The sequence below is a fragment of the Neopsephotus bourkii genome, unplaced genomic scaffold (assembly GCF_033783945.1).
Source record: "Neopsephotus bourkii isolate Nb327-2 ecotype Australia unplaced genomic scaffold, CSIRO-AGI_Nbou_v1 NB_53, whole genome shotgun sequence".
Taxonomy (NCBI): domain Eukaryota; kingdom Metazoa; phylum Chordata; class Aves; order Psittaciformes; family Psittacidae; genus Neopsephotus; species Neopsephotus bourkii.
Window position 1 is genome coordinate 11,928,744 of NW_026900570.1, and position 18,547 is coordinate 11,947,290.

General features: G+C 41.3%; 1 protein-coding gene across 3 annotated transcripts in view; it reads right to left on the reverse strand.

Moving 5' to 3' along the window:
* Positions 1-1,698: 1,698 nt before the first annotated feature.
* Positions 1,699-18,547, reverse strand: part of ACBD5 (acyl-CoA binding domain containing 5) — a 33,034-nt gene continuing 16,185 nt past the window's right edge. For 2 of the 3 annotated variants that reach the window (XM_061351123.1, XM_061351133.1), the window contains 8 exons: positions 17,165-17,302; positions 12,795-12,992; positions 12,263-12,369; positions 10,012-10,288; positions 8,473-8,672; positions 6,747-6,797; positions 6,356-6,465; positions 1,699-3,293 (listed from right to left, as the gene is read on the reverse strand). In XM_061351123.1, coding sequence (XP_061207107.1) covers positions 3,281-3,293; positions 6,356-6,465; positions 6,747-6,797; positions 8,473-8,672; positions 10,012-10,288; positions 12,263-12,369; positions 12,795-12,992; positions 17,165-17,302 — 1,094 coding nt within the window. In that variant the 3' untranslated portion in view covers positions 1,699-3,280. Of the gene's footprint in view, positions 3,294-6,351; positions 6,466-6,746; positions 6,798-8,472; positions 8,673-10,011; positions 10,289-12,262; positions 12,370-12,794; positions 12,993-17,164; positions 17,303-18,547 lie in introns of those variants that run through there. The other variant, XM_061351141.1, reaches the window with a different exon arrangement.

Here is an 18,547-nt window from a genome sequence, read left to right on the forward strand (position 1 = left end):
TGTAAAGTTTCTTCTGATCAGTAATTAACTACAGCTATTTGTGTAAGCTGGTGGAAGCTTAACACTTTGAAGCTATGGATACCACCTGGCATGTATTCCAGCTGTTGCACTGCATTTCTTGAAGGCCTAAACTTCATGTGCATAATGTACACCTCAATTTTGTTGTTTCCAGGTTATGTTGGGGTACAGTTTATTAGCTATTATTTGGACAGAAGTGTGTGAACAACTGTAGAGATCAGTAACAGTCATACGTTCTTACCTGGAGATAGCAGTCTTGGACAGCTGCAGCCACCAGTAGCTTGCTGTTACACACAGCGTGGTGGCTGGAGGCTGAGGTATGGAAATGCTGTCATGTCTTCTTCAGCTAGTAGGTTCCAGGTTCAGCATGATCAGGTTTACTTATGGTTACTCTTACAGTAAAATGCATTCTTTTCGTCTCTACTCAAAATCTTTCCTCTTTTCCTCTACTACATACTCTCAAAACAAACCCTTACTTTGCACAATTGTATAAATATATAAAATAAAACACTGTAGCCCTGCTGTGGCTGGCTTCTGCATTATGGTGGTGGGGTTTTTTTTCTTCCTTAGCACTGATACTTTTGACCTTGCTGAGGGCAGAAGCTGGACTTCTGCACAATGCAACCCTGTCTGCTTTGCCCCCCACCCCAGCAAAGACAGGGATTTGAAGTACAGAAATACCTGATAGTATCTCCATCAACACTTGCTGTGGTGCTGCAGAACCAGAGCCCGAGACAGAGCTGCCCCTGCACATGTTGCTCCTCAGCTCTGCTCAGGTTCCCTCACCTGAATGCCTATTTGTAGGTGGAATATCTTCATCTGCTTTCATCCAGAGCAAGCCTATGATGCTTAGATGAAGTCTGAGTTGCTGCAGTTAACTGGAGCCAGCTCAAACCTGCACTTCCGAAACTGTTTGTGGTGCTGCTGTACAGAGCTGTTCTGACTGCCACCCCTCCTAAGGAGAGCCTCAGCTCAAACAACATGTTCCAGTTCTGAGTGCTGATGACCTGATTATGCCATTTTCTCTAAGTTAAAGCTGTGTCTTTGTAAAAAATACATTACTTTTCCTTACCTTTCAGATTAAATACCAGCGAAGTAGTATGTGTTCAAGTTACAGTGTGCTATAGGTACCCCTAGTACCTGAGGCCCAGTTATGACTTACAAGTAAACGATTACAAGTTTGTATTACAGCTTTTAAGAGTGAGATCATGTCTTTATAATAATGGATACCAGGCTCTTCTGTGCAGCCAAAGCATCCATGGTCCAGCATGCACTGAACATGAAGAAAGTTCCAGATAAAATACAAAATACCAAGTGATTTATTGAGCCAATAAATAACAAGGATGGCACATGCCTACATGTCAGGGGGAAGTTAACAGTTAAGTACCTTGGAGATGCTCTGTACCATCTCTAAAAGCTGGACACCTACATGTAACCTTGTGAATGAGGTGCGGCAGGAGACTGTTTTCTTGAAGTGACCTTCAACCTAGAGCACCCTTCTTGTGTAATCATGATAAGAAATGACGCACTCTCAGAACTTTATGCTACAGACACAATGGCTTTAGGTCCCAGCAGAACTTCCCTCCCAGCAAAAGTTTTGTTCAAACCTGAGTTTTTGGTACAGGTGATGCCACAACTTATGTCTGGCCCACAAAACCATTGGATCAGTATACAGCAGCCTTCAGAGAGGTTCTGACCGTTTTATTCTTTAATTTAGCTTTACAGTAAGAAAATCAGACAAGGGAAAAAGTAACTAAAAAAGAAAACTGCACTTAACTAAGAACAAGATTAAAATTGTTCTGGTAAAACAAACAGTAAATTCTATGATTACATTTTTATACAGCATAGTTTGTATGAAAAATGTTTTCCAAACTAGAAAAGATTTTCAGGAAGGACAAAAAATAACTTTCCTAAAAATTACTTGTAATATCTAGTTCAAGTGGAGAATTAAAGCATATCAGTAATACGGAGACATTTCTGAAGGCTCAGATTTTAAACATGGCTTATGTTATGATGTAATTCTTCATAGCAAATCAATGTCTTTGTTTTCTGTCAAATCTAATTTTAGTGCATTTCCCTTCTCCGGAGATTTAGACAACTTGCTCATATATTAATTTATTTTAAAATTAAGTGTAAAGCATGCTTTGATCAAGTAAACTTCACAAGGCTGTAACACGGTATATTGGGTAATAAATACTCTGTGGAAAAAAAAATCAGCACCAAAGTGAGCTGAAAAGTTTTGTTTTGAAAGAAAGTAGAAGGATATAAGCGAAGGAAATACCAGAACTGATATTTTTCGTAACGTGGCTTGGGAAAAGTCCACAATAGATTTGGGCAATTAATTAATAGACTCATTAATCTAGTAAATCTTACTTTAGTTTGACATAAACTGACAACAGAAAACTTAAGAGTGCACTGAGCTTTTTAAAACCTTAGAGCTATACTTACAGCATTAGCTTTCACCTCATTTTAAAGCACCTTGTGCCTAAACTATATTTCACTTAAGCTGTCATCAACAAGAACACATTCTCAAAGTTACAAACGTAAGGCGCAGCCCCTTTACATGGGTCCCTTTACATGGGGTAGCACACTTGGTTTCCAAACTTGTATTTGACAGTCCCTTGTTATTAATGGCTGTAACTTGTGAGACACGTACCAATTCCCAAATCTCCTTTGCAATCTTTAAGGAGAAACAAAGGGTCCAACTTCCATTCTGACCACTGTGCATGGAAGTTTGCCCCCACGCTGGTTTAGCAGCAAAAATAACCAGTTGAATTCGTCAGAGCTATGTTGTGTTTTCCCAACAGCTTACAATATATTGAATTCATACTTTGTTAGTGCTTTCATCTGGTAAAAAGTAATCCGGTGGAAAAGCAGGCAGGGATGTTGTTGTTGTAAAATTATATTAAAGTGACAGTGTACATATTCTTCACTTACTCTTTTACAAAGATGATGTCCTTTTCATCATCTGACATCAGCAAGACCAGTAGTTTCTGAAGGACCATCCACAAGCATATTCCAAAATAATTACTGTTCATATGGTTTTGAGGATGAAATTATTATTAAATTTACTTGTAACCTAGGAGCTGTGAATCATTCAAGTTTGAATAATGTTAGTCCTTAAATGTTTAGCTCAAAGGCAGTACAAAATATTACTGTATCAGAAGGAACTTCATCCAGATTCTGAGATTCTATGAGAATTCAGATTTCCTGCACTTTCCAGGGCCATCTTCTAAGTGTCTTTAAGCAAAGTCATGAGTTCTCAGTTCAGTTTTCTAGAAGAGGAATCAAATACACTAGTTTAATGTACCTTCACAAAGAAGATGATTTTTCATTCATCTAAAAAACCCAACCCTATTATGCCCACCTGTGAAGACTTCCCATCTATTAAACCACAAAAACACTGTTTAAAGATACCTGAAAAATCTGCCCTCTGAGGTTACAAAACTATCTGCAAGGTTACTGAGCTGGCACAGCTTACACCGAGGAGCACGAAGTACCACTAGGAATTCTGAACTGCAGACGAAATTCCTCAGGTCAGTCCCTGACTACACCCGTCAGTGGTTTGCTAGCTCACAGCAGAGCAATGCTTATGAGTTTCCAGTGACTCCAGGCAACGTGCAATCAGACTGTTCTAAAACTGTGAGCCAAATCTAAACAAGTCTCTATTATTATTAAGAATACATTTCTATCTGTGGTCAGGTTTGGAGCCCTTAGGTTTTCAAGCTTTTCTCAGTGAAGGCTCCAGTACGAGTACCCAGATTTTCAGCATTAAGTTCCCTGTACAGGAATGAGACAGGTTAAGAGGCTCAGAAAACCTAAACCGTGCAGAAGGGTGCTAAGAGTGAGCTGAGCTGCCCATTCCCAGGGACATGAGCTAAACACAAAGCTGCTGGCTACAGAACGTTTAACTCCACCAGTTCCATGGAATTTGCTCCATTATGCAGGAGAGTTCAGGAGTCATGGCTCCCAGCTTCACAATGAGAAAAACCTCACCTGGTAGCAGAGACTAGCTGAGGACAGTTAATGTATTTAAAACCAATAGTACATGGATATGCTGAACATATGCACTGTGTACACGTGTTGCCTAAAAGCTGACACATCTCTACAGAGCATAAGCTGAAACTGGCATTGGGGCAACACATAAGGGCTCTTGTTTTGCAATTCCATTTTCTCTCTAAGTGTACTTGAGAAACTTCCTACCCACTGCCAAGAGATGGAAAGGCGGTGCAGGAGCAGATGATAGTCCCTAAATTCTGGCTATGGGTAGATTTATTCAGAAACCAAGAGGAAAACTGAAGAATACAAACTTCCTTAGTTGCTTCTGTTCCTGAAGCTCATCTCATGTTAATACAATCCATGAATGAGTAAACAAAACAAGGACTGTCTGGGGCTACACTATCTCTGTGTCTCATGGAGATATTGGTATTACTGTTAGTGGACTGTGGTACAAATCCTGTTGTCCAGAACTCACAAAGAATGTCGATCAACTGTGGAGGATTCAGGAGAGAGCCACCAGAATCATCCCAAGACTGGAAAACAGCTTTAAAATGAGATTCCAGTTGTTCCAACTGTTTTGTTTGAGCAAGAGATTGAGAGATGACCTGGTGATAGCAATAAAGTACCCACAGAAAACACATAATGGGCTCTTTGGCAAGTAGATAAAGTTCTAGGAAAACCCAATGGATGAAAGGTGAAGATAGAGAAAGCCAAATAAGAAGAACACCGTTTGTTTAATCATTTAAGCTCTGAACCATTAGAACAATATTAGAAAAATTGCTGGAAAAAATGTGCTTTTCCAAAAACTGATTTCTGACTGAATCTGTGAAATGACTGCAAGAGCTACAGAGGTCAGAATGGATGATCAAAACAGTTGTACAAGAACAGGATACTACTGACAGAGATTGAACACAGCCATTTGAAAGCTATTAGCTAAACAACACGAAAGTTCATAGGAGTTTCAGGTAAGATACTAAAACCACAATTATATTGATTCTAAAAACCTTTGTCCTTGCTGATGAAATTGAAATGTTTACTTACCGGTGCAGATAATAAGGAAGATGAGTGTAAGTGTCTGAAAGCCCAAGTGAAATCTCTGGTTTCATCAGACAGTGCAAGTTACACCAATGCTGCTGATGACAGCTCTGAGACAGGGTAACTCCCCAGCAGCCCTTGTGGACATTCTTTGTCTACATCATCATGGGCTGGGCCCAGAGGGTGGTGACTGGTGAGTGACAAAAGTCTAGTTGGAGGTCAGTAATTAGTGGTGTGTGCCAGGGGCTGATGCTGGGTCCAGTCCTGTTTAACATCTTTGTTTATAGTCTGGATGGTGGAGCAGAGTGCACCCTCAGCGACTTTGATGATGACACAAAACTGGGAGGAGTGACTGATATGCCAGGGGGCTGTGCTGCCATCCAGAGGGACTGCAATAGGATGGAGAAACGTGCTGACAGGAACCTCATGAAGTGCAAGTGGAAGTGCCAAGTCCAGCACCTGGGAAGAGCTTGGCAGAAAAGGACCTCGTGGTCCTGGTGAACGCGAAACTGAATATGAGCCAGCAACATGCCCTAGTGGCAAAGCAGGTCAATGGTGCTGGTAAATGTTAAATAAGAAAAAGGTGACAGATGTAACTCTGCAAAGGATTTGATAGGAATAGATTTTCTAATGGCATAAGGGGACTAAGGAGTCTAGGAACAGTGAAAATGGCTCAAGAGGATATTGGGAGTGGCAGGGTCAAAGAATGTCATGGAGACACTTGAAGCTATCAAGCCTCACCCACTTGTGTGTGCTCCTGCATTATGTTTCATGGATTTAACCTAAATTGCCACATATATAGTATACCATATATAAAGACCAATTAACCAGTACTTTCTTAAGCTGAGAATATTTCAAGGCAAAGAAAATGATACATGTCTCTTCCTAGAATTCCCAGCTAGTAGAAGGTACTCCTACTAGCTTCCAGGATTTCTTTTTGCACATTTGGCTTGAGTTCTTGGGACTGAAACATACACCTTCCTATCATAACCATACCAAGGACTCTACAATCTGCTTTAGCCTGGTATCTTCAGAGCTATGAGTCCCCAGTACATACAGTGGAACACTAGGCGAGGTGTGTCCTGAAACTCAAGGAAATAGGATTTATCAAAGCAATTAGCTCCTCTTCAATACTGACCTGATGTTTCAGATACACTGCCAAAGCCTTATTGAAAGCATTCCCTTGCATTCTTCTTCCCATTAAGGCGGTATTTTATGTCCTGTCTCAATAACACAATATGCTACATATTGGTTTCAGCAGCTGAAATACCGGATATATGCCCTACTGAATGTGCGCCTTTACCTTCGCTTTCTTTGAAGATACACGTGTACCAACCACTGGGCAATAAACGGCCATACAATAGCAAAAGCTAAAACACCAGGGGAGATTTCAAAGGGCCACCATGATGGTTTCTGCAGGAAACAGAAAAAAATCCAGTCAGCAATCTGTGTGCACATACCCAATATGCATGTGTACTTCTCAGTTACTGCAAATGCTGCAGGATCAAAGTAGAAAATACTAGTAAGACCAGAAAAGAAAGATTAATCTATTGAATAGCTTCTTCAGACACACATTATTATCTCATAGTCAAAGTACGAAAAGCATGTATCAAAAGTTACATATAAAATATTAATCTCATCTTTTTCACCATTCACACTGCTTTTTACAAATAGAAAAAGCAATATTTTATTACCTTGACAGAGGAGGCGGGCTCACAATTTGACTGTAGTGTTGCAGATTTTGCCTTTAAATACAAACAAAGGCTGATAAGTATGAGAAAAAGAAACTGCAACCAAATTTTTTTCTGCTTCAGAAAAAAAATGAGAATATGAAGTTTTTCATCTCATGAAGGCTTTGCAATCTGTATGTATCAGAGAACCACCTCCATACAACCCCCTTTCACCACTTAAGTTTCCAGTACTCTTTCTGGCATTTTTATCACATCTCTCTGTGTTAAAAAAATGCGTTAAGTGTCACTCACTGGGCCTCTATCCAGTTTTTCAAGCCCCCCCTGCCCAACTTGTCATTGAAACCTTCTCAACTCTTGTCCAGTCCCAGCACCTGCAACCCAGAGTAGAAATCCCAGTAGCTTAATTTGCACAATTACATGTTTCAACACCGGTCGGTACAAAGGCGAAAGCACTGGTTTAGTCTGCCCTGAGCTATAGCTACAGGCATGTCTAAAGGAAAGAGAATCTTCCAGGCAATCAAGAAAGTGAGAAGTACCAGAAACTTTTCAAGACTATTCCCATACACTCTTGAGGTGTTTCCAGAAAAACAAAGCAGTCAGTTTTCTAGGTCTTTCTTATTTATGTAAGTGTGAAGCAGAAGCTTCTGTTTCTCTTTAGGTAAGAGTAGCAAGCAGAGCATGAACTGCTGAAGGGTCTTTTACTATTTCATCATATATTGCTTAGGCAGAAAGATAAAACAGTCTGTTCTTCCCCAAAAGGGTAGTCAAGGCATTACAACAGGCTGCCCAAACCCACGTAGATGAGGCCCTTAGTGCCATGGTTTAGTGTTGGACTTGGCAGTCCTGGGAAAATGATCAAACTTGATGATCTTAAAGGTCTATTCCAATCTAGTTGATTGTATGATTCTATATCCAAACATCAGATGCTTAAATAGTTGTGACAGAGCAAAAACATGGTTTTACTAAATCCTTTTCCCTAGTGGCCTAAGATTTGGAGTACATGCATCCCATAGGATACTTTATACTCAGGTAGATCAAAATATCAGGAAGTCAAACAGACCCAAACATTTTTATATTCCTGGTTCAACCATATTCACAGCATATTCCGTTCTTCTGAATATACAGTGCTTCTATTGAAACAGAAGGAAAAACAAACACTACATCAATAAATATCTACACTTGCTTAAGACTTCTTTTGCCTATTTTGTATACATGATGTGAAATTCCAAGAAAGCTGGATTACTGCATGGGGAAAGAATGCTATGATGAAGCAGTCTTTTGCTAACTGAAAATGGAATCAGAAGTTCTACCTGCAAACATTTACCAGTCTGGAAGATTAACGTAATTTCTGACTTCCTTTGAAAATGCTTTGCGATCTACTGATGAAGAAATTACCATGTATTACATGAACTATGGAATCTCTATATAATGACTGTGCAATATGTGTAAACAACTATGGCTAAGATTACTCTGATCAGAAATCAGTAAAATAATGTGTGGTTAATTTCTAGCTCAAAATACATGGGTTTGCTCACATCTATGAGCGTCCTGAATTGTGTTCCTGAGAATAGATACCAATAAGGAATTTTAAGTTGGAATCAACTACAGAATACAACTGAAATGTCTTCACAGTTTATGAAAATATTGTTTGAAAATTTAATCTGAAAAAGCATAAAAATATCAAAGGAAATTTAATAGAGAGTAATCAAGTAGCTTCAATGAATAATACCTGTGATGCTGTAACCGTCTCCAACATATGCAACCTCTGGAGGACATTCTGCATGTCTTCTTGCAACCGCATCAGCACTACTGCAATCTGTTCATTGAGGCTTCCCCTGGGTGCCCTCTCTGATCCCCAGCGCTCTCCATCCCCTCCACTACCCATCTGTCCACCTTGCAAACCATCTCCTAGAGGCTGAAGTCTATGCCCTGTTTTGAGGGATAAAAAAACAGATACATAAACTACAGAATGGGCTACCAATTCCACTGAAAATGTTTGATGTTAACAGTTCGGTTTTCTCCCTCCCGAGCTGAGTGTAGTGCTCTTAATTACAGGCTGTGTTCAGACAGTTCAAAAGCACCAGGAGGTCACTGCACCATCATCTGAGGGGTTTCCCTACAGCCTCAGTGTGACAGTATCATTCTGGTCCTGGAACTGCATAAACATTTAGCAAAAAAGTACTAATTCACATCCAGTCAAGTTCAGCAATAAATTCTGCCCTAGTGAAAAGGAAGTAAAATCTGTCTCATTATCAAGGGGAGGCGTGTTTTAAGCTTGGCACAGTCTCCAGCTGGAAAACAAACACCAGAATTGAGTGATGAGAAAAGATGATTGTTTGAATCCTACAATACTCCTTTAAATTACATAGGTCTAGTATGCACACATCAAACGTAAGTAAAACAACAACAAAAGAGAAAGGGAGATGGCTAATCTATAACATGTTCTTCATAGTTTTCAACATAAGTGTTATATTTGGATTTTCTTTTTCACTTTTTGCATCTGATTACATATAGATGCCATACAAAAAGGCATGCTATATATAATAAAATACTTTCTGGCCTTTTGTTTTTACTACAACTTTATCTTTGGCTTTACAGATCATACTACTGGAATATGGTGCTGCTCCTAGGTAACAGTATTAGAAGTATTATGGCATTAAAAAGAGCAGAGGCCCAACATAAATTGAACATCTGGACTATTATGTCACTAAGAATCATTAAGTTTTAAGTATCATAATAGATGGTATCAGAATCACACAAAGGTGTGGCTAACACCCCAATTAACACAGAAAACACTGTGTCACTGATACCTATCCAAGATGTTCCATGGTTTCAAATAAGAAACAAATACCTGTCTATATTTTCAAATCAAGACGTATAAATGCATATGAATTTAAAAATAAATATGCAACTTATAAAGAAACTCTTCTCATGCACAGACAGGTTTTGAAGATTATGTTTCTACAAAGACAGGTGCCATTAACAGCAGCTGGAATTTAAGGGAAGCCAAAACAGAAGAACCCAATATGCTTATACACAAGACCTCCACAGCACAAGAAAATCCTTTTGTAATACTTACTATGAATGAAATAAATACTCTGAAGATAAAACTGATTGCTACCCATTGTAATTAGTATTTTGTTATCTATTTTTACTGTGAAGGACAGAAGCACTACATAGCAATGGACAATGTTGACAAGTGCTTCTCAGACACCAGTAACTTATGGCAGTCAGGAAAGTGGGAACACAAAAGCAGTGTGCACAGTACCTCTCCCTCTTCTGACACTGTAGAAATCTGCTTTATCTTCACCCTTCTTCTCCTTCTGAGGGCCCCCATTACTGGCTTTGCCATCTTCTCCTCCACACTTGACTTCACCTTGCTCTTGAGCTGCTCCTTCTACAGTACTTCCAGGCTGATGATTCTCATAAGTTATGCAAGTGCGCTTTGGAAAATCCGTATTTTCTAATAGAACACTGTGATCTACATCCAAGGAATGGGATGAATGCTTTAAAGATCCTTTAGCTGATGTGATGATCTCCAAGGGCTACAAATTAACATTAGCAAGTCATTAAATTCTGTAAAATGTGACAGGTAACCAATAAAAAGGAAGAAGCATCATCTCTAAAAAAACAGTCCACCCAACATTCACACTTTTTTTTTTTTAACAAAGGCAGTAGAATGTGCTTACTGTTGTCTAAACGTCCTGTTCAGATTGAGAAGGTATTTGAGGCAAGTATGCTCAAAACTTTGATACCACTTGGAGTTAGTTTAGACATTTCCAACATGCAGTAATACTGATTAATCAGTGAAATTGAACATGAAGATCTAAAAATGCTCAGTTTCCCCTTTTAAAATTGGCTTTGCTTCCTAGACAGGGAAGTGGTATCCCAACTTGGATTCCTGAGCCACGTGGTTAAATGTCACGTGCTACTAAGAACCCTGAGTAGGCAGTGCTTACACTCACGGCACACAGATCACGTTGCTTATGACCAACATGTTCAAAACAGCTTGGCTGCACCCTGTGCCTCTCACCAAACAAAAGGAAGGCACAGAATTCATCAACGTCTCACTTAAAATCAGTGCTTCTGTAGGAAGATATTAAAAATGGATGAAATATGTGTTGATCAGGTCATGATTACATGTTCTGCAACAGGACTGCCTTAAGGTCGCTCAAGCAACCCTTTGTTCAGCACAAGCACAAGCACTTGCACAAGCATATGCTTAAGCAGAATGGGAACCTCAGATAGCTGAAGAATAACTCCATGAAAGAGCCAGAATAACCAAAAGAAGGGGCAAATAAATGGAAACTACTGCAAAATCCTGTTTGTCAGACAGCAGTTCATAAAAACTGGATCATCAGAACTGAAGGTCAGAGTGCTTACTACAGCTTTTCCACTAAAAAGCTCTAGTTAATTCTTTAAATGAACCTCTTCTAGTTTGAATTAATCCATCTGTATTCTACTTGTATATTTATTTACATACACCTGAACATTTGTTATTTTGTTCAAAACCAGAAATTTTCTCACACAGGTTGGGAAATTCTGACAGACTATCTGCCCGCTCCAATTAAAGAATCTCAAGCAAGCTTGAACGATGCACAGGATGATTGGGAAATCACCCAGATCAGAGAGCTTGCAGGACAGACTTCTACCAAATCAGCTTTCCCAACATGATTCACTACTGGGTAAAATTCTGATTTGCTAAAAGGAATTCTCTAGATCCTCAGGGAACAGCCAGGCAACAGAATGATGCAGTATCAGTGTGCTTACTGGTCTTTCCAAACCCATGCATCACTCATATATTCATCCCCAGAATCAGGAAACTAGGGGTTTAACTACAGAGTCCACACTTAAACTGGACCTGTGAAGAAGGTCCAGGCAAGTAAAGTCAACGACGACTGCAGTTAATACAATGAGCAGGAGCACAGATTCAGTCAAAAGTAAGCCAGCATAGTTGGTACCCACTTCTCGTATGAAAGTTGGAGATGTACATTATGGCTGAAGAGAGCACAAGAGAACCCAGAATTCGCTGTCATCTTCTCCAGACCTAGGCCACTTTCAGGCACTGGCCTACAGGCCACTTGCTAAATCTTGCTATTTACTTATTCTTAGAAACAAATACAGGATTCATCAGGCCAGAAAAAGAGCATGTAAAAAGCTCATTGTTACAAAGACACTACTTCTCAGAGATAGCTGGATTCTGGTCCCTGCATATATTATGAGACCCTAAATTCATTTGTGCACACAGCCTTTAGTTTCTTTGTACTGTTGGTTTGTTGTATTTTCTCCTCACATAAATTCTCTGAGGGAAAAGATAGCACAGCTTTTAGATCAGCAGTAACCAACTTGTAAAAGACTGATGACAAAAAAAAATGAAAAACAATACTCCAAGCAGGAGAAAGGTATATATGAGTTACCTCATTCACCACTGCACGTTCAGGTTCACCTGATAGATAGGAGCCTATTTAAACATAATCACACCACTCTCAAAACTACACCTAGAAATACCAAGCCCCTACCTCTTCTAGTCCAAGTTGCTCCATAGAGTCACAATAAACTTCACTGTCTGAATCACTGGTTAAGTGCTGAGTTGCTGAGATCTCTTCATTACTCTCTTCATTTGCACCTGTACAGAAAGGACATACTAACACATGCTTTGTAAATGTGAGCTGAGCCTGGCAAAGAGGAAAGCAGCAAGTTAAAATGTCTAGGTGAGCTTCAACTCATGCCCCATTTACCTACAACTGCCATGTTAGATTCTGAATAAAGTGGTTATATTAACACAGGAATTATATAAAAGTTTTACTAATTGGAAAACTATGCCTCACACTGGCACTTGTGCCTTACAGGCTGATAATTTTAATTTTACCTTGCTGATTTACTCTCCTTCCTAAGGTCAGTATAAAAGTTTTGTCTGAAATTATCAGTTAGCTTTAAAATGTTACATTTAAGACATCAGTTTCAACAAACTGACATGTATGATGTGTTCAGCCTTTGAGAATGACATGAAAAATATGTGCAAATGAAAACATGGTCTTCCGGGGACAATACCTTGCTGGGTGCTGTTTACTATTTCTAGGCTTGGCTCAGTTTTCTTTATTTCTTCTTCTGGGTTCAAGCCATTCAGGGCAGATTTGCTCTGGATGCCATTCTGCATGTCTGCGATAAGGCTGTCCTTGTAACTACCATTAGTAACAACACCTTCGAAATCTTTAGCATTTGTTGATTCTGGTTTCACATTCTTATAGTCTGTAAAAGAACAAGAAAACCTTGCAAATAGAACGCTATGCCCGCAATACTCAAAACATTTCTTCAAGTAGCTAACTCTGACGGACTAAGTACAACGTATCTGCAGAACAAAACAGATTTGCATTTGCAGGGATTGTTCTGTTCTTGTAAAAAGTGTAAATATCAAGTTTAACTTGCACAAAAAGCAGATGATATTTAAAACAAATTAAAGGAAATCCCAAGTAGGTCTCTCTGATAAATTAAATCATAGAATAGTTAGGGTTGGAAAGGACCTTAAGATCATCAAGTTCCAGCCCCCCTGCCATGGGCAGGGACACCTCGCTCAAAACCGTATCACCCAAGGCCTCGTCCAACCTGGCCTTGAACACTGCAAGGGATGGAGCATTCACAACCTCCCTGGACAACCTATTCCAGCGCCTCACCACCCTAACAGGAAAGAATTTCCTCCTTATATCCAATCTAAACTTCCCCTGTTTAAGTTAAAACCCGTTACCCCTTGTCCTATCACTACAGTCCCTAATGAAGAGTCCATCCCCAGCATCCATATATGCCCCCTTCAGATACTGGAAGGCTGCTATGAGGTCTCCATGCAGCCTTCTCCAGGGTGAACAGCCCCAGTTTTCTCAGCCTATCTTCATACAGGAGGTGCTCCAGTCCCCTGATCATCCTCGTGGCCCTCCTCTGGACTTGTTCCAACAATTCCATGTCCTTCTTATGTTGAGGACACCAGAACTCCACACAATACTCCCAAGTGAAGTCTCAGGAGAGCAGAATAAAGGGGCAGGATCACCTCCTTCGACCTGTTGGTCACGCTCCTTTTGATGCAGCCCAGGATACGGTTGGCTTTCTGGGCTGCAAGCACACACCAAAGCCGGCTCATGTCAAGCTTCCCATCGACCAACACCCCCAAGTCCTTCTCTGCAGGGCTGCTCTAAATCTCTTCTCTGCCCAGCCTGTAGCTGTGCCTGGGATTGCTCCCACCCAGGTGTAGGACCTTGCACTTGGCATGGTTAAACTTCATAAGGCTGACATCAGCCACCTCACAAGCATGTCAAGGTCCCCCTGGATGGCATTCCTTCCCTCCAGCGTATCAACCGAACCACACAGCTTGGCGTCATCGGCAAACTTGATGAGGGTGCACTCAATCCCACTGTCCATGTCAGCGACGAAGATGTTAAACAAGACCGGTCCCAACACTGACCCCTGAGGGACACCACTTGTTACTGGTCTCCAGCTGGACATTGAGCCATTGACCACAGCACTTTGCGCGCAGCCGTCCAGCCAGTTCTTTATCCACTGAGTGGTCCATCTATCAAATTGATGTCTCTCCAATTTAGAGACAAGGATGTCATGTGGGACAGTGCTGAACGCTTTACACAAGTCCAGGTAGATGACATCAGCTGCTCTTCCCCTGTCCATCAGTTCCGTAGCCCCATCATAGAAGGCCACCAAATTGGTCAGGCAGGATTTCCCCTTAGTGAAGCCATGCTGGCTGTCACCAAGCACCTTGATGTTTTTCATGTGCCTTAGCATGCCTTCCAGGAGAATCTGCTCCAAGATTTTGCCAGGCACAGAGGTGAGACTGACTGCCCTGTAGTTCCCTGGGTCATACATTTCCCCTTCTTGAAAATGGGGGTTATATTTCCCTTTTTCCAGTCATAGGGAACTTCACCTGACTGCCATGATTTTTCAAATATGATAGACGGTGGCTTAGCAACTTCACTCGCCAGCTCCTTCAGGACCCACAGATGGATTTCATCAGGTCCCATGGACTTGTGTGTGTTCAGGTTCTTAAGATGGTCTCGAACCAGTTCCTCTCCTACAGTGGGCCTAGGGTCTTTATTCTCATGGTCCCTGCGTCTGCCTTCCAAGACTTGGGTGGTGCGGTCAGAGCCTTTGCCAGAGAAGACCGAGGCAAAGAAGTCATTCAGAACCTCAGCCTTCTCCAAATCCTGTGTAGCTAGTTCACCCGAGAGCTTCCTGAGGGGGCCTACGTTCTCCCTAGTCTGTTTTTTATTTGCTATGTACCTGTAGAATCCCTTCCTGTTATCCTTAATATCCCTAGCCAAGTTTAATTCTAACTGGGCCTTAGCTTTCCTAACCTGGTCCCTAGCTTCCCGGACAACATCCCTGTACTCTTCCCAGGCCGCCTGTCCTTGCTTCCACTTTCTATAAGACTCTTTTTTCATTTGAATTTTCCTCAGCAGCTCCTTATCCATCCAAGGAGGTCTCCTGGCCCTCCTGCTGCACTTCCTTCTAGTTGGGATGCAACACTCCTGAGCTTGTAGCAGGTGATCCTTGAAGACCAACCAAGAGTCTTGGGCCCCCCTGCCCTCTAGGGCTATATCCCATGGAACCTTACTAAGCAGGTTCCTGAAGAGGCCAAAGTCTGCTCTCTTGAAGTCCAGGGCAGTGAGCTTGCTGCACGCTCTTCTCACTGTCCTGAGGATCTCAAATTCAACCATCTCGTGGTCGCTGCATCCAAGGCTGCCCTGGAGTGCCACATTTCCAACGAGCCCTTCCCTGTTGGTGAGCACGAGGTCAAGCATGGCACCTCTCCTTGTCGGTTCCTCTATTACTTGCAGAAGGAAGTTGTCTTCCACACAATCGAGGAACCTCCTGGATTGCTTGTGCCGGGCCGTACCGTCATTCCAACAGATGTCAGGGTGGTTGAAGTCACCCATGAGAACGAGGGCCTGTGAGCGTGAGGCTTTTCCTATCTGCCTATAGAGTGCTTCATCCGCAGATTCCTCTTGATCAGGTGGTCTATAACAGATCCCCACAGTAATGTCTCCCATCACTGTTTTCCCTTTAACCCTGACCCACAAGCTCTCTGTTAACTGCTCACCAGTCCCCAGACAGAGTTCCATACTCTCCAGCCTATCCCTAACATAAAGGGCAACTCCCCCTCTGCGCCTGCCAGGCCTGTCTTTTCTAAAGAGTCTGTAACCTTCCATTCCAACACTCCAGTCATAGGAGCCATCCCACCATGTTTCTGCGATGCCTATTATATCATACCCCCGTAGATGTGCACACATCTCTAATTCCTCTTGTTTGTTCCCCATGCTACGGGCATTTGTATAGAGGCATCTGAGCCGAGCTCCAAATGAAGCCGGCTCATTGGCTGGAGCAGCCGGAATATCTCTGCATTGGTCCAAGCATTTATTATAGGTGCTGGCAACTGACAGGGTGTGTTGGGATGGAATGATGCCCCCCTCCCCCAACACATCTAGCTTAAAGCCTCCTTGACCAGTCTGGCAAGCCTCCTACCAAAACTGCTCTTTCCCTAGACCAGCTCCACCAGCTCCCGCTAGACCTGGCCTACAAACTTGGGTCCCATCTTCAAGACACCCAAACCCCTGACTGTGACACCACCCTTTTAACCGTTTATCAACCTGGCCAATCCTCCTAGCTTTTTTTAGGTCCTCCCCTGTATCCTGGAGAATAGACAAAAAGACTATCTGAGCTCCAGAGCCTTTAACCACCTCTCCCAGGGCTCTGTAGTCCTTCTTTATGTTCCCCAGGCTACTACTATCTATATCCCTAGCACCCACATGTATCACCAGAAGTGGGTAATAGTCCGTGGGTCTTACTAGAGCAGGCAGCCTCTCTGCCACATCCGTGATCTGTGCCCCTGCTCGGCAACACACCTGCCTTGAGACTGGGTCAGGCAGACAGACGATAATAATAATCCTCATGTCCTTAGAGGTAAAAACCTGTATAGAATGCTAAATATGTAATTTCATTTGGTTTTCACTTGATGTTGGTTTTCCTCAAAACTCTTTAGGGACCCCCTAAATGAATCTCTGAAAGTTCTGTTTTATTTCTTCTGAAGAAAAAAAAAAGCGATTTTCAATTCTACCGTTACAGTCCATGTATCGATTCACAGCTCTCACAAACAGCACTGGCATCAAAAAGTACAGGGTATAGACTTTTAGCTAACTTATTGACAAGACTTTTTAGCCGAGTCAAAAATTGTATGGCACAGCTCACAGATCTGTACTAATTCTGAATCTTATAATCCAGGTTGAGACACTGCCATTTTTTCACACATGCATCTCCATGTGTTTGCCTCTAATTCTCCTGAACAAGTAAGCATTCATGATTTTCTGCCACTTAGGTGGCAAAGCATAACTTCAGAAGAAACAATGGTCTAAGTGCAGAGAACATACCCTTTCCATTTAGCTGCATTTCCTTTTCTTCCTCTTCACGAAGCCCTTCTTCTTCTGATTCTGCTCCACTATCACTACTTTCAGCTTTTCCATTCACAGCCTTTATATTTGGAGTGGAATTCATGACATTACTAAGGTCTAAGAAAAAAATCAAACAGGGAAAAAAAGATGTATTTTAAAAGAAGCAGACATACAACCCTCCCCACCCTCAGACTATTAGTCAGTTCTACACAAGTATTTCCATATTAGAAGATGTACCAAATAATGCCTGCTTCATTTCTGTAAGCTCTTCCTTCATTGATTTCATGTTTTGCTTTTGTGGTCCAACACAGAGTGCCTGACCACTGGTGAACACATTCTCAGTGATACTGAGGAAGCCTGCTGACAGGAGACAGACACTCTAACTAGTGAGTCTCAGACCAAGATTATTACTCAAACTTATAGCATGGCTGCAGCAATATTTTATCTAGGACCCATGTGACCATGTTCTTTTAAACCCAGAAGTCAGTGGTTTTATAGAAGTTCCCTTTTGGGCTGAAATGCTTCAAAAATGTTCTCCATTCAAAGGAAAATTCTGAAACGTTATATTCAATGATGTGAGCACACAGGACTCTGGAGAGGTAAATACAATATCCCATGCATCTTCTCCTGCAGCAATACAAGCAGACACAAAAGGTGGGAAGAAGTCTCATGTTTATACAGATCTTTATCTAGCAAAGGCATACGGAAATAAATTCTGATTTCAGTGAAAAGGATGATGAAATAAATACACTGAGCATTTGTTTCCATGTCAAATTACATGCAAATTTAAAACAAACCCCAAATCTTGAAATGGACAATTTGCTAAATCCTTGGGTTTCACTTCTTTGATTGCCGAGGATCACAAACAATTCACTCTGACTGCACAAAGAACTGCAAGATAAAGATTCTTAAAAAACATGAACAATTTAAGGGACAATCCTACCACCTCCTGTAAAAAAGATATACTTAGCTACATCCTGATGATCATTTAAGCCTCCCAGGTTAGGACAGAGTGATTAAAGTGCAAGGAGGGGACAGTTTCTGCAAGACACACAATTTACATGTTGACTCCAAGCCTGAATTCTGACTGTTTCAACTGTCACCACAGCATTCCATTTGCATAATTTCTACATTCCTTGTCTGAACCTTGCAAGATTAATTCTTATATTTAGGCTTAACATTAAACAGCAAAATAATAATTATACTGCAGTTGCCAAACCAGCTCTGCCACTTTCTTTGCTGCATGATAATTTAGAGGTAAGGGGTTTCTGCTTTAATCTTGCAAGGAAGATTCCCATATTCCTCTAGTTTCAAATCTTACCCATAGTGTGTTTTTAAGAAAAACCCATAAGCAAAAAAACC